General features: G+C 44.1%; 1 protein-coding gene across 1 annotated transcript in view; it reads right to left on the bottom strand.

Annotated features, from left to right (window-relative positions):
• LOC101834990 (guanylate cyclase soluble subunit beta-2) overlaps positions 1-16,427 on the bottom strand; it is a 41,087-nt gene continuing 24,660 nt past the window's right edge. The window contains exons 7-13 of the mRNA XM_013117241.3: positions 16,101-16,317; positions 12,138-12,458; positions 8,633-8,781; positions 7,916-8,062; positions 6,394-6,548; positions 4,910-5,061; positions 1-312 (exon numbers count right to left, since the gene is read on the bottom strand). Coding sequence (XP_012972695.1) covers positions 167-312; positions 4,910-5,061; positions 6,394-6,548; positions 7,916-8,062; positions 8,633-8,781; positions 12,138-12,458; positions 16,101-16,317 — 1,287 coding nt within the window. The 3' untranslated portion in view covers positions 1-166. The remainder of the gene's footprint in view (positions 313-4,909; positions 5,062-6,393; positions 6,549-7,915; positions 8,063-8,632; positions 8,782-12,137; positions 12,459-16,100; positions 16,318-16,427) is intronic.

The following is a 16,427-nucleotide window of genomic DNA, read 5'->3' as shown; positions in this document are numbered from 1 at the left end:
TTTGCAGGCTTGTGTTTTATTTCTATCCTTTTTTTGTTATTCTCAAGGGGGTGCTGAGAAAGATACGCAATTGAAAACATTTCGAACTTCCAAATTATCCTAAGTTAATTGTCCTTTCTGCCATTGATTAAAAGAAAGGAATCCATAGGTTCATTTTTTCTCTTGATTACAATACAGCACAGAAGACAGATGGCACAGAGTCACTAGCAAGGAAACTTGTCTTGGTCGGATCTGGTGACGGCTGGTCATTGACTGCATCCCTGGAGTCTTGCCCTGCCGCAGGGCTCCCAGCAGGTGTGGCTTCATCAGAAGCTAAAACAAGACAGAAGTGTCAGTGGATAAAGCTTTGGGCTGGTTTCTCTGCAAGGGCACCCTGTTGGAGCCAGGCTTCTGGAAACACAATGTGGCCACTCCTTACAATAAGGTCTTCCCAGCTGCAAAGACACGCCCACACCCCCCACTCCTCTCTGTAATTTTGGTCTGCTGTGCTGTGCTACAATGTCACCACAGATCTTTTCCTCTGCACAACTCACATGCCCTTGCTAGCATGTCACTGTCTATGTGCCCTGACCACCACAGGAGATGAGGGTTAGACCTGGTGCCATGCACCAGAGTGTGTGCTTGCCTGTGACCGCCATGTTACTTACTCTCTGCATCTCTCGCATGCTTCCTCATCTGTAAAATGGGAGAGACTAATGATTAAATTAAATTGATGACTTGTATCAAGTGATTAATGCAATGCCCCACATGGAGAAAAAAGTCCTAACAACCAATTTGTCTACCTGTGGGAGGCCAGAGAGCAGGCTCAGGAACACAGCCGCCTCCGGGATGTGAGTCAGGAGAGGGGGAGTGAGTGGGGTTAGAGAACTCTGGCTGTAGGAGCCTGGCTGGCAGAGGCTGTCCCCACCCCTACTGCCTGCCCACCCTGCAGCATCTGAGATTCTGGTCACATGTAAAGTCCATTTTCTTCTCTATGGTAATCATTGTTCCAGACGCACTGAGGTTTAGAAAAGTTCCTGTGTTGGATAGAGGCTCACATACATCTAGAAGCAGTCAGTCAAATCTGCTCTCCCTCCTCAAACTCACAGAGTCAGCTTCTGTGGCACAGGATGGGGCTAGGGGCACCTCAGGCTCCTCCACAAATCTGCCTCATGATCAGTTTCTCTTTAAGAGCTGAAGAGCATTAGGCAGTTTCCAGCCACACCAGACTGTCACAAGCCCTGTTTGCTAAAGTATTTAGTGACTCCGAGGTGAGTCAGAAATCTGGGGCTTCTGGACCTGTGTCCAGTCTTGTGTCCTGAGACCCAGAAGCAAAGAAGGAGATCTGGACAGGCAAAGCTTGCCTGGGGACAACTCAAGTAGACAAGTTATGTGCAGAATTTAAAATGGGTCTAAAAGTGACAAGGAATGAAGGTTCACAGAACTCTCAAATGTACACATTTTTTTCGAATACGAAATTCTTATAGAACGTGACCTAAGAGGAGTGGCTACGTACAGATCCACAAGGTAAAGGTTCATCTCATAGTGTGTCCTTTCTCCTCTCCACAATCACCTGTCACACATGAGAGCAAATACTGAATCGTGTTCAGCCAGCAACTGTTATCTATTCAAGTATAAGGGCGCTTTTTCTTTTGTTTTTCTAATTTTATTCTTCTTAGTGCCCTTTATTTCTTTTTAATAATGGAGTTTATTGCACTACTAGGTTTCTTGGAAATTTGATAATTATCATAATTTTAAAAGTGATTAAATTTCTCAGAGATGGACTGTGCACATTGAATTAGAGAGTGTGTCTCAAAGGGTTTGGGTTCACTTTTATGCTAATATCACAGAGCAGAAATGCAGAACACAAACTCATTGTTTTGTCTGTTTGTTTTCTACTGAAAATGCTTGGGGTTTAGAAGATGACTCAGTAGGTGAAAGTTGCTTAAGTGTGAGGACCAGAACTGCAGGTTCAGTGAGAGACCATGTCTCAAAAAATAAGGGGGACTTCATCCTTTGGCTTCCACAATATATGTACTGTACCTGCACACAACACACACACACACGTGTGTGCATGTGCACGCACACACATGCACATGAGAGCACAAACACATGCACATGCATATGTGTTCGAACACACAATATAACTTTCTGATTAATTACCTTCCCTGATTCATTATGAGGGTTATCTTCTACGGATTACCTATATCCACCACCTGAGATAAACTAAAGAAAAAACTAAATTGAATGAACTTAATCTTTCCTGAAGGTTTTAGAGGAAACCTCATGATTTTCAAAATGTCAAGGTCACTGACGTTATACTGTAGATGTGCAGAGATATATGACCACTGGAATTTCCTTTTTATAGTGCAGGAATGTGAGCTTGGGTATGCAACAACACAAGTCATATGGGAACTAAGGTGCCATGTCAAGCACGCTGTCCTTTTGTTGAATTTCCATTCTCTATTTTAATATCTATTGCAGGGGCTGGAGAGATAGCTCAGCAGTTAAGAGCAGTCTGTCTTTCCAGAGGAGCAGGCTTTGATTCCCAGAACTCATATGGCAGTTCACGTCACTCTGTAACTCCAGTCCCAAGGGGCCTGACATCCTATTATGGCCTAAAATAAAATTTTTACTCAGTTTTCATTTTATATTTTGCCTATATGTATAAAATATAAAATGAAAACTGAGTAAAAAATTAAATTTATTTCAAGCTCTAAAGGAAAGTACAAAACAGTAAAAGATACTTATATGTGTGTATGTAATACTCCCATTTTCTAAGAGAAAGCATACACACATATACCTTTATGCACAGAACTCTGAGAAGATGTCCCCTCCACCATGCACACACTTTTTAAAACAATTGTCTCTCCAGGTGTTGAATCACACAGGGGAGTTCACTTCTTTTTTTTTTTTTTGGTTTATCAAATTTTCTGGTTTAAAAAATAAACATTTCTTCTCAAATATAAATTAATAAAGAAATCTTTGGTTAGACAAACCACATAACCCAGCACTAGAAGCAGCACAAAAACATTTGGAAATAAACTTAACGCACATAAATGGGAACAATGGCTGCAGATGATACATCCCATTGGACAGACATCCATTGTGTAGTGTGCACCATGCTGCCAGTTATGCAGTGTCTGCAAGGACAATAGCATTGATGTTGGGGAAATTCTGTTGCCTTGGGGAATAGAAGTTGGATTTGGACCACTGCTAGGTATTGGGGGCAGGACTCTGTGAGTGCCCTACCACCTAGACAGATTATAAAACTTGGAAGGTCTCACTTGGCTTCAACCCTGACCCTCTATGGCTGGGGCAGAAGGTTTGGGCCAAGTGTGGGCACAGACTCTTCCGTCTTCTCCTTCATCTGCAAGGCTTTGCCCACTTCAGCCTGACCCTAACAGAAGCTTTGCCCACTCTAGCAGTCAGCATGAGGCATACAGATGGCTCAACCCCTGGACCTCTGTCTAATTTGCCCAGTGTGGCATTAACCAGCTTTGACAGAAGGATGGGTGATAGGCTATATGCATGATTACTCATGTTCACCTCTGGATTGTTCTTTCTTGGCTCTGAACCTCAAGAGGATTGGATTGCCTACACCTTAGAGCCAGCTGAAACTCATCCACCATCCTCCTTACCACCACCCACCTTCCGATTCAGCATGTATGTCCCATGGAAACGTGGAAGGAAAGAAATGGGCTTGGGAAGAATAATCATCATACAGCAGTGTTTCTCCATCACTGGCTTTGAGAAATTCCATCTAACTGTAAGCAGATGGTAATGGTCACCGGGAAAAAAATGCCCAGCCCCCCTGCCCCCCAGGTTACTGTTTCCCTTAGGAATCAGACTCTGCATAGATGTCTCCTGAGAGCTCCAAGATTTTTCAGAGGCCTAACACTGTACTTCATACCAGGGTGCAACCCAAGAGACAGAAATGCCTTGACCTAGAGCCTAAAAGAGGGTTTATGGCAGGCAACCCAAGACTGCTGGGAGGGAAAGGGCCATGGTAGGGGCAGTGTGTGCAAAGAGAAGAAAGATCCCATCCGAGGACCCTTTACAGGGATGTGTTCTCTATCTGCATGATGCTACCTAAGCAAGGGGCTCAGGGAGGAAGTTGGTCCTCACCCAGAGGAAGAGATGTGCCGGAAGAGCCTGCCAGCAGAGAGAACTGGAAAGGAAACTTTTTAGTCAATGTTGAAAGGTGGTTGCTTAAATATCTAAGTAAACATACCTCAGCTTCTCTCTGGAAAGCACTAGGGGCCTCTGCAGGCGAGGGGCACAGACCTGTGCAGGGTCTAAGCCAGGCCATCCTCAGGAAGGCGTCTGCATCACACCACTCTCCCATTCACTTCACTCCACTCAAACACAACAAAGAGGAAAGGCAAAAATATTCTCTGTATTGTGAGAATGGCATGATGAAAGGGAGGGGTGATGTTGGTGGGAAGGCACCAGAATTTGTAAATGGGGCCCAAACAACTACGAGCATTGGTCGCAGTGATTTAAGCCAGGATTTGTTGTAGGGTTTTTTGGTTTGTTTTGTTGTTGTTGTTGTTAGATGCTTCCATCTCAGTGTCTCCTCCTAGAAAACAGTCTAAACCAAGCTCATCCCTCAAGGATGCTCAACTGAACTGCAGCCAGCACAGGAAGCACTCCGAGTAATTTCCTAGCACAGGAGTGTCTATGGGAAAACTATCTCTTGGATAGACAAGCACCATGGAAACCGATGCAGGTGAGACCTTGTCCCAGGATGTGTGTCCAGAGAAAGATGTCTGAGCTGGTCATTTAGTATGTCTCCACTGCCTGGATTGTAGCAGCATCCTGGAGGGTGTAATGCTACCTGTCTGACCCAAGGACCACGATAGACACCTCTGAAGAGCTCAGTGGGGGAACACCCGGCACTGAGGACAGGTATTGTGGCTTTGCTTACCCTTCTGATGGGTGAGAACTGTGGGTCGCCCCATGATTTCATCCTCAGTGGCGTTCAGATTCTGGATCAGAAAGTATGTGGTCATTTTCCCCTTCCCTTTCACTTCAATCTCACCTCTCTTGACAATTTCAAACCCTTTGTTTTCCAGGGCTCTACACAGAGAAAACCAAAACATGCCAAATATCAAAGACCAAGACAAGTCCTGGACCCACAGCAGAACAGGGAGGTGATGTCTAGAGCCCATTAGGAGGACATTGGGGAGGGACTCAATGGGGATGGGGGGAGGCATGATGGACCAAAGGGCACCCACACACCTTGTTTCTACCCCTTCTGCTTGGTCTTTATTCCCTAGAACCCCAGTTTTGTCTAAATCCATGTTCAAGATTCAGCTCGGGAATTTCCATAAAGCCTGCTTTTCTGGATATGGACCCCTCCCAACCTCCCATATCCCACACTCTGACTCTAAGGTGGGAGAGTAGAATGGTTACTGTGGGAGTCTAAACCTCACACAGTTCTTTCTGGCCTTCTTGGAGTTGAGGCCAGATGTTAACTGTTATTTCCTTTGTTTTGTTTTTAAGACTCAAAAGATTTTTCCCTTTGTTCTTCTTTTACTGAAAGTATTTTTTCTACAATATATTCTGATCAAGGTTTCCCCTCCCTCATCTCCTACAAAATCCTCCCCACCCACCCAACTCCATGCCTTATTTCTCTCTCTCTCTCTTTAGAAAACAGGAAAATTAAAACCAACAACAAACCAACAACAGAAACTCACTGGAAATTTTCTTACTTGTGTTTTATGTAAATAAGAGTGGCAGTGGCTTCTTATTCATGGAGCAGTTTATCAGTGAAGGAACTAACCAATGAGAAGGAACCCAGTTTAAGTGGGGCCTGTCCTAACCGCCCGAGAAATAGTGTACCTCTTTATATTTGTTCTACTTCAAAACCAACTATGAATTCTCTTTCCTCCTTTACAAGATTGTGTGTGTGTGTGTGTGTGTGTGTGTGTGTGTGTGTGTGTGTGTGTGTGTGAAAGACCAGGAAATGGCTGTTCCAAGCATTGTGAGCCACAGTCTCTGTCATGATTGCCTGACTCTGCCACTCACAGAGATACCAGCTATAGATAATATGTAAATAAAAGTGTGTGTCTTGTGTCATAGAGACCGCACCACTGAATTCTAGCTTCTGTTTTGGGTACCACAAACAAAACAGTCCAGCTAAGCACTGGTTTTTTTTTCTCCAAAGCCCTACTGTCTTGTCCCAATAAAACTATTTGGAAAAACAAGCAACGGATTGGATTTGGCCTGGGGGTTACAGGAAAAGACAAGTTATGGTAGTAGCCTCACACTATTTCCTGTCTGTAAATCAGTAGAGTCCAGAGGAAGAAACAACAGCTTCTTTTCCTGTCCTTCCCCAAGCTGCCGGGCAGGAAGTTGGTTTGGGGAAGCCAGAAGGACAAAGAAGGCAGGGGCAAATGGATGGCCAACCTGTAGGCTGTGGGGCTCAGATGTACTTTGTCAGGAAGCCCGTGACTTTCCATCCTTGAGGCTGTGTTTACAGTGTCACCAAACAGGCAGTACCGGGGCATCTTGTCTCCCACAACACCTGCTAAGACTGGTCCGGTGTGGATTCCCACTCTAATCTGTACAGAGAGAATGTCACTGAAAAGAGGGCATTGACTATTCTTGCCTTTGCTTTGAAGGCCTGGTTTAGCTAAAATGAAAATATGCCTATTAAAGCAGTTAGCTCCACAAGGTCTGACAAGTGCACATGTAACTGCGACCACCATCACAAGTGAAATGTAGCACAGCCCATTATGCTGCAAACTTATCTTGCGCCCTTTTCCAACTAGTTTTCCCCAACCTGCCGCATGGAGAACTAGAGCATTGTTTTCTGGGGGAGAAGAAGATCCTAAGTCTGAGAAAGCTAAAGCAGCATAAAAAGATAGTGAACCTCAAGAAGTTCTGAGGTTCAAAAGGCACCCCCCTCCCCAAAGACGGTAAATGCTGCAGGGATGGGCAACTGTCTTTGCTGTGTGCTGCCCTTGGATTCCGGGAGGTGGCCGCCATGAGCTGTCACTAATGCAGAGATGGGCTTCTTAGTGCTCCAGCTGTATTTGAGGCCCCTGTAAGTAACCCCAACAATCTCACTGGTTCACTAAGCTAGCCTTAGGCTCAGTTGCTTATTTGGTTTGTTGCTGGTGCCCCACATGAAATGATTCATGTCTCTCAGGAAACGTCCCACAACCTCACCCTTCCTCCAGAAGAGATTATTGATTTCTTCCTTATATCAAAGATTATTTTGCCCTCCCAGGGCATCACATGAATGAAATCAGAATGCTGGTTTCATTCATACAACGTATTGTTTTCAAATTTCTTCACAGTGTCCTGTATACCCATAGTCATAATTTGTATTGTGCACTAGGAAGAAAGTACCATGATTCATTCATCCTTTCTCCTCCTTGTGGGTATTTAGGTTATTTCCAGTTTGGAGCTGTGATAATTATGACAGCTATAAACAGTCTGTAGAGACACATTTGTGAACATGTTTTCATTCCTTCCAGGTAAAATACCTAAAAGTGTGAGCACCACCTAACTGCCCCGAGTTGTCCAAGGTTGATTCTCCAGTTCTCCATTCATATCAGTAATGGTACACGCCTCAGCAGAGCTCTAAGCTATCAGGGACATGCTGGGCATTCATTTCCCCAAGCAGGACTCTCTAGTTGCTCAGTAAAGCCATGCCACCTATAGTGATGCCTGAGCAAAAAAGCAGGAATCACAAATGAGGTGCACTCAGCACCATCCTATTACAAAGAGGAGTATCCAAGAGTCACAGGGAAATCTCAAGAGCCAACAGCCTGCTCTGGAGTCCGGGAAAGCAGGAGCGTAAACATTGATAGATGATGCAATGGACATGGTGCGGCATAACCCAAACCTGACCCGAGCAGACTAGAGCTTTACCCTTGTGTGTTCTATTTGGTCTCAAGGGAAGTGCTGCTTTGTTCCCTACCTGGATGGGCTCTCCAGTGACAGGATTCATCACTTCTTCTGCAGAAATTCTCATCCCCAGAGCAAAATTAGCGACTCTTTGAGCATGGCTCTCAACAGGCACTGGTACTCCACCTACCACCATGTAAGCATCACCTATTGTTTCCACCTGCGGGGGTGGGGGGGAGTGTTCAGCGAGTTTCCTTCAACCAAACACCTACACGTGCCTGCCATTTTCCATACTTTGACAACAAGAGCTTTTTAAGCTTTGATTCTTTGCTAGGAAAATGAGGAGCAGGAAGGAACATAGGGAAACGAACATAAGACAGCCAAGAGATCTTTCTGATTTTGTTTTGTTTTTCTTTTGGTATCAAGGATGGAACTCAGGGTCTAGGCAAACACTTTATCTCTGAGCCATACCCCCAGCGTCTTTTCTGCTTTTAGTGAAAATGAGTCCCAGAGAAGATGAAATTCCTGGGTAGTCATACGATGTCCTGTATTAGATAATGGAATATGTGGCTGAAACCCTGCTGAGCAGGAGACTGATACCCGGGGAAGTGGTGATTGCTGCTCCTGGGTACCAAAGCACCACCGGAGCATGAGCATCTAAAAGGGTTCCTATGCACTTCTCATTCCCCGTGAGCCTCTCCTTTTCAGACTGGTGTAGACGCAGTAAAGGCTCAAGTGCTATCTTCCTGGCCTGATTCCAGAAGCACCCCTCCCCCCCCAACACACTTACTTTGTAGACCTCATGAACATTGGTTAGCCTGTCAAACTTGGAGTACATGGCATTCAGCATATTCACTATTTGGATAGGTTCACAGGCCGCACAAATGTTGGTAAATGTCACCACATCACTGAAAAGGATTGTACACGTTTCAAATTCTCCTGCAACAGAAATGATATCAGTGGTCACCAGGGATACAGAATAATAATTCTATGAATTTTTAATTCAGTGCCTTTTGAAGACTAAGCCTGCCTGCACACTGGGGGAAAGGAACTGACGTCATCCACTGCTCCCCATCTAGTCAACAGATATGAGCACACACGTTGAGTCCCTGCTGTGAGATAGTCATCGTTCCACAGGAATCGTATTGCATGAAATAAGCAGAAGGAGCTCTGGTCCTTAGGGAGCTCCCCAGCTAGTGGTGGAGGCAGGGATGAGTAAGCAAATGCTCCCACGGAGAAGTGACAAGCACTGTGGGTGGAGAGAAATGGCCCCTTTGGTACAAAAGCAGAACCGGAGCTACAGAAATGCCAGCACTGGGTCTGGAAGAGTCTGTCCTGGTAGAGTGGCATAGCTGCCACATTCTCCTATTTCTTTCCCTCTTCCAGCCTGGTCCCCAATTACACCCATTTCCACATGGCAGACAACAGTCTTGTTAATACTCACGTTTTTATCCTTAGCATGCCCTACAAATGGGCCCCTGCTCTGTCCATGCCACCTCTGGCCTTATGTCTCCAGGACTCCTTGTGGCTTGCTCTAATCTAGCCATGCTGTCTTTCTTGGGGTTATCTCGCACAAGAAGCGCCTCCTGCCTGGGAGCCTGCACATCTGCTGTCTCTTCCCTGATGCACACTTTTCATCTCAGTAAGAACCAAGGCTGGAGACCATCAGTGCTGATACCTGCTGCATGCTAACATACAGAGCAGGGCTTGGCATGGGTAGATTCTCAGTAAATCTGTACTAAGCGACGGCTGAAACCCAGAATAGTGGGGTGCCTTCTGCACTGTTTATCCACCTGGCACTGACCCCCCCTTCTCAAGACTCCACCATTCCTTCCTCTGTTTTTTTTTCTTGTTCATTATGGCCATTGTTTTACATTAAAAGTAAGTTTTTTTTTCATACAGTACATTCTGGTCCCAGTTTCCCCTCCCTTATCTCCTCCCAGATCCTTCCACTTCCCTGCCCAGCCAAATCCATGTCTTCTTTCTCTCTCTTTAGAACCAAACAGGCAAATGAAAAGCAAATGAGCCAGAATAGAACAAAACAAGCAAACTTATTTTAGAAAACAAAGAACCCAGGAAACATATACACCCAGACACACTCACACACCCATAAAAACACAACATTAGAAACCATATTGTATAAGCAAAAGACCAGTGGGGTTGAAAACAAAAAGGGCCAAAGAAAGTAACATGAGACAAAACATCTCTGAAAATAGCACTGGGTTCATTTTGCTTGCTTCATGTCTGCGTCTGGTTTCCTCATTTTTTTTTTTTTGGTTTTACGAGACAGAGTGTCTCTGTTTTGGAGGCTGTCGGTCCAGCCCGGCCTCGAACTGACAGAGATCCGCCTGCCTCTGCCTCCCGAGTGCTGGGATTAAAGGCGTGTGCCACCGCCGCCGCCGCCACCACCACCACCTGGCTGGTTTCCTCATTCTTAAATGGTAGTCGTTCTCTACCATCTTCTCCTCTTACCTTGCAGTCTTTGTTTGCTTCTCTTTTGCTGTCATGAAACACCAACTAAGGTGGGAAGAAAGGGGTTGGCTCCTCCTACAATTCCCAGTTAACCATCTATCACTGAGGAAAGTTGGGTAGGAACTGAAGCAGGGGCCATGGATGAACACTGCGTACCTGCTTGCTTCCAGACTCACTTCCAGGCAACCTTTCTGAAACAACCTAGGGCCACATGTTCAGAGGTAGCACTACCCACAGTGAGCGAGGTGCCCTCCATTAACCAAGAAAACACACCACAGGCATGCCACAAGCCAATCTGATGGAGACAGTTCCTCAACTGAGGTTCCCTCATCCCAGGTGACTCTAGCTTGTGTTAACTTGACAAAAACTAACCAGATAATTCTACATCATACACAGGGTCTATGATTAGCTATCACCCACAGTTCAATAGATTCTAGACCTATATAGATCTATGTTAGAACCCTTCCCTTCAGGTCTGCCTACAATGCCTAACCACTTGCCACTCTTGGTATGTAAGTCCTGCAGATAATTCACACTCTCAACATTTCTAAACTGACATGACTGCCATTGCCTCAGGCCCAATCTTCTTTGCGGGGTGTGTGTGTGTGTGTGTGTGTGTGTGTGTGTGTGTGTGTGTGTGTTGCTTATGCATGAGAGTTCATCTATATGAGCCCACAGGCCAAAAGAAGGAATTGGCTACCTTCCTCTACTGCTCCCTGACTTACTGCCTTGAAACAAGGTCTCTTACTGGAGCATTAGTTCCCCTTTTCAGCCAGGCTGGCTGGCCAACAAGCTCTATCTGTCTCTGCCTCCTCCAACACCAGTGCTGGAGTTCTAGGTACATGCAGCAATGCCCAGCTTTTTATGTGGATGTTCAACATACTGCTTTTTATGGGGGTAATAGGGATTTGAACTCAGGTCTTCAAGTATGCAGAAGAAGTGCTCTTTCCAACTGAGCCATATTGCCAACTATCTATTCCATCTTGAAATAAATTGTAACATGTTTTGATGTTATGGCAACCTCAGAGCCCTCACCACTTACCCTCAGGATAAAATCTTGCTGGTCCCCTCTCACCCAGCCTCAGCATGGGCCTAGCTCAGGAGTCTCCCCTCCCCTTCTTCACTACATCACAATCAAAACCGGCATATGTTAAACTGACCATGCCACCTCTACCATAAGGAAAATGAATTTGAGAGTAAGGAGATGGCTAAGAGGGTAAGACTGCTTACTGTGTGAGCATAGGAGCCCAAGTTCAAACCCAACACCCACATAAAAGCCATAAACAACTGTCTAAATACCTGAATGTGGTGAGGGGTAGATACTGGAGGATTTCTGAGGCGTGCTGGCCCCTAGCATAGTTCTAGTATCAGTGAGAAGACGTGTCTCAGAGGAATAAGACGGGAAGGACTAGAAAGAGACAGCGATCTCTGAACTCCATGTATACAGGCACATGTACCAACATGCACACATGCCCATACAACACACATACACACACACTTCAGCGAATCCTCACTGTCTATAAAATAACAAACAATTTCATTTTCTATAAGAACCCAGAATCATCACTACCCCCCAGAGCCTCCTTGTCCTTCTCCTGCTCTGGAAATAATCTGCAGTCCACTCAATTATTTTCATTATTTTCAGTATAGAGAAGAGAAATGAAGGAGATGAGTGTTGACCACTTGGTCCAAGGTGACACCACTTCTAAATGATAAAGCCATAAATCAAGCCCATATCTTCCTAGGTTCAAAGTCCACACCCTTTAGCATGAGCACGACTCTCCCTATACTCCAAGGTCACTGAAGAAAGAAGGGTACCTTACCTGCAGCCACCTTTCTGCCCTCCTTGAGCTGGTTGGCCACATGTTCAGGCAGCATGGCATACAGCAAGGTCTCTGTCTTCTTCTTTTCGATGGCCAGGTGCTTGGAGAGGATGCGCAACTCCTCCTTCTTCATCTCCAGCTGGCGGGACAGCTCCATCTCTGCCAGTCTCTGTTGGTTGAGGAGGATGAGATCCCTGGTGGTATCGTGGGGAGCGATGTCAGAGAGATGCATCTTGCTCTCTTCCAGCTCTTGAAGGCTGCAGAGCTTTGGAGAACACATGAAGATCATGCACTGCAGAGAGTCCATCCAGATCATCTGGCCTGTCCATCACAGAGAGGAACGTGATGACACAGAGTGCCCAGCATGGAACGAGATGCAAGCATCACCCATACATTCATTCCACATGCCCTTGGCCTCTGCACAGCCTGCTCTCCTCTTCTCAGCCATGTTCGTAAGAATCATCTATATTCCTGTCTGCACTCCCTCATCTGCCACTCTATGCACAGCAACTCTTCTGTGGTTCTGTCTGAGCTTGAGGTGCCAACCCCAGATGCTACATCTCTTTTCTTTGCTCACCTACTGTCTTAGGTATCAACCTAACCTTCCCACAGGAAATGTTGCTTCCTGACGCTTTCTACCACTAATGATTTCTCTCCGGTCTTTCCCTACTTATTTGAAGTTTTTCTTTGGTCTGTGTCCACCCACTCCCCTTTTCTTACTTTCTTAAATGTTACGTTGTCTAAGACTTTGAGTTAAGGTTCTCTCTCTCTCTCTCTCCCTCTCTCTCTCTATCTCTGTGTGTGTGTGTGTGTGTGTGTGATTTTGTTTGCATGTAGGTATGTGTGTTTGTGTGCCCAACCTGAGTGTTGATGTGTTAGATGCCCTGGAACTAGAGCTACAGCCAGTTGTGGACCATCTGGTGTGGGTACTGGGAACTGAACTCAGGTCCTCTGGGTTATCTCTCCAAACCATTTATTTATTTATTTATTTATTTATTTATTTATTTATTATGTCAGGACATAACTCTGTAGCCTAGACTGGTCCTTCTCTCATGGCGATCCCCCTGTCTCAACCTCCCAAGTGTTAGTATTATACATATGAGCCACCACACCTGTCTGGGATTTTTCTTTTCATTATTCAGCTGTGTCCTATAGCACAATGACAATAAATCTGAGTCTCCCAAGAAATTTTGTTTCCCAGGCTCAAATTGTGCATTTCTTTAAGAATGTATATGATTATTAATGTATCATAAAAGCAGTGCCCATTCATTACATAAAAGGAAAAAGCGTAAGAGAAGAGAGAATGTCATCTATAATAATCATATTGAGATACATATTGACTCTTAATATTCTGTATTAATCAAAGAGGGACTATAAGCATAAGAAAATAGTGAAAATAATGACTTAATATTCTGTATTTCCCAAAGAGGGACTATCTGGTATCTATTTGCAATCTGAATTTTTCACATAAAATATATTTCCCTGCGGTATACACAGCACAACTTTTGCTGGCTATATTGGTTGTGGTGTTTTATTTAAATTATAAACCAGCATTGATTACATTATGTGTAGTGTATCTTTCTATAAACAATACTGCTACGAACAAGCTTGACACCTGCTTATGTACATCCGTGGCTGTTTTGTTAAAGGATACACTCATGCATATGATATTGCTACTTCTTAAAGCTCTTGATACTCGTTTACCGATCGCCCTTCGTGATGATGTGGCAGCCATGTTGGTTGTTTCCTCTGCTCCCCGTTAGATGCTTGTCTGTGGATGTCTGCATCTCATTTTCCATCATCTCTACCAATGCTCTCTATCATGGATTCTTTTGTCGCTTAAGTATGAAGTACCTACCATTGACCTGGGACACTTTAGGCATCAGAATACATGGTAATGTGAACTGACAAAATTCTTGCCCTCAGGGATTTTAGTCATGTCATTTCTCAGTTCATCACACATTTTTACCAATTCCCAAGCAAGAAAGATAGTACTTGTCCTAAATACTGTCTCATAACATCTAATAACCATGCCCTGCCTTATTATGTTGTAAGTTTGTCCTGACTGTCACCCCTGGACTCCTGCCTAAGCTAATCTCAACCTAACCTTCTCGCCTGCAGCACAGCAATGGCCATCACCCTGCCACACTCCATTTCTCTAAACCATTCTTTGATACACTTCTAGTTTTGCCATTCAAACCTCAAATAGTATCCACAAGAGAGCTTTGAAAGTGTTTCCAAATGCATGGCAGAGTTCAAGTCCTCATCTGACTATGAAGGGGCTAAACTCTCCTACTCTCCCAACTGAGTTTAGGTTTCAGTTCTCTGGGAAGGGAAAAATAGGTGTTTTTCACACAAAGGGTCATTTATCCACAATATCCTTGAATTCAGGACAAGGGAGAAAACAAACACAGTCTTAAGTCAGGTCAGCTCTACAGTGTCTCAAGGACAAGTCCAGCAGCCCCTTCTGAGACACGTCCAGACTTACCCAAGCTTGAGCAAATACAACCAAACATGATAAGACTAAATCTCAGCCAGTGGAAAGAGTACTAATGTAACTACTGTTGCTTAACCAGTCATACATGAGATGACCTAACTGTCCCCGAAACTCCCCTTAGCTGTGCTTAAAAGGAGCTTACACGCTCCTTTCCATGTTGTTACCATTTTGTACAGGTGAATGGTCCCACATATGCTGGTATAATAAATGCTCTTTGCTTTTACGTACTATTTGAGTCTGGGATCTTCCTTCAGTGTTTACTCTGGACCCTTGCAGCTAACTATGTCTCTTATCACTACACTTTATGATTAACTTGAGCTTTCAGAATATCTTTTCCTGTGGCTTTTTCCTCAGCTCAATTTATATATGCGTTCAACATATATACAGAGTGATCATGAGTCTAACAGGCAACTCAAGGTGCCCCTCACAGCAGGTACAAAAATGTACTCACACTGGACTGAAGACCTAAGCATAATAGTAAAACTATGAAATACCTAGAAGAAAACAGAGGAAAATGGCTTTGGTTGTGTGAATAATTTTGTGATTGTGACACTAATAACATGGTCAGGAAGAGAAATGTAGATGAATTCGACTACACTAAACTTTAAAACAGACTCATAAACCCTAGTGAAATAGAAGTAGCCACTACAAGTCTCCCAATAACAACAAAGCACAGGCTGGATGGATTTGGGGTAGAATTCTATCAGACCATCAAAGAAGAATCAACACCAATACCTCTCAAATAATTCCACAAAGAAAAAACTGAAGGAACATTTCTTAATTCTTTTTGCTAGGTCTCTAGGACCTGAAAGCAAAACCTCAGAAAAAGCCAACGTAAATTATTGGCCAATTTACCTTAAGAATATAGATGCAAATTTTCTCAATAAAACGCTTGCAAATCAAACCCATAAACATATCAAAAAGATTATCTACCATGATCAAGTTGGTTTCATCCCAAAGATGCAGGGATGGTTCAACATGCACAAATCAGTAAATGTAACCCACCATATAACAGGCTGAAAAGCAAAAACCACATTATAATCTGGTTCAACACAGAAAAGGCCTTTGACAAAATCCAACATCTCTTAATGATAAAAGTCCTAGAGAGACTAGGATACAAGGGACATAGATACTTCAACATAATAAAGGCAGTTTACAGCAAGTCCACAGCCAACATCAACTTCAACAGAAATTCAAAGCATATAGTGTTGGAATATGTATGTATTTCTACATAGCATGTTTATGGGCATATACAGTCATTTTATGTCTAAACCAGAAATGACTGAAAATATAAAATCTTATTAACTGATCAGGCCAAGTAAAAAATCAGAAAATAAAAAAGCAAACAACCCCCCCAAAAGACCTTGTTCTTAATGTAGTCCCTTTGCTGGCTTGGGGGAAGTTGAAAAGCTGTCCTCCTATTCTTGCTTATCTAACAGGCAGAAGGGAAAGACATGTACGCTAACCTCTGAGCTTGAGTGTTGGCTGGCTCTTCCATGCTTTAGGCATCATTTCTCTTCGTGTCTTCAAGACAAATTGACTGTTAATGAACTTGCAGATGCTGGAGATGCTGAAGGTAACTTGAGGGTGGATGATGGAGAAATATTCATCCATTCCAAACTTCTGTGTTAGGAGTCCAGGGACATACTTCTGAATATTCACTCCAGCTTGCTTGACCCTTAGCTATCCATAAAGAACACATGGCAGTCTGGGGGTCAGAAAGCAACTTCCACCATTGACTTTCCCTTAGATAGGACATTTGGTCTTTGCTTTGTGACTCATTGGGGAGAAGG

Source organism: Mesocricetus auratus, unplaced genomic scaffold (genome assembly GCF_017639785.1).
Source record: "Mesocricetus auratus isolate SY011 unplaced genomic scaffold, BCM_Maur_2.0 Super-Scaffold_100707, whole genome shotgun sequence".
NCBI lineage: Eukaryota > Metazoa > Chordata > Mammalia > Rodentia > Cricetidae > Mesocricetus > Mesocricetus auratus.
Note: the sequence above shows the minus strand (reverse complement) of the source record. Positions and strands in the feature narration are given on the sequence as shown.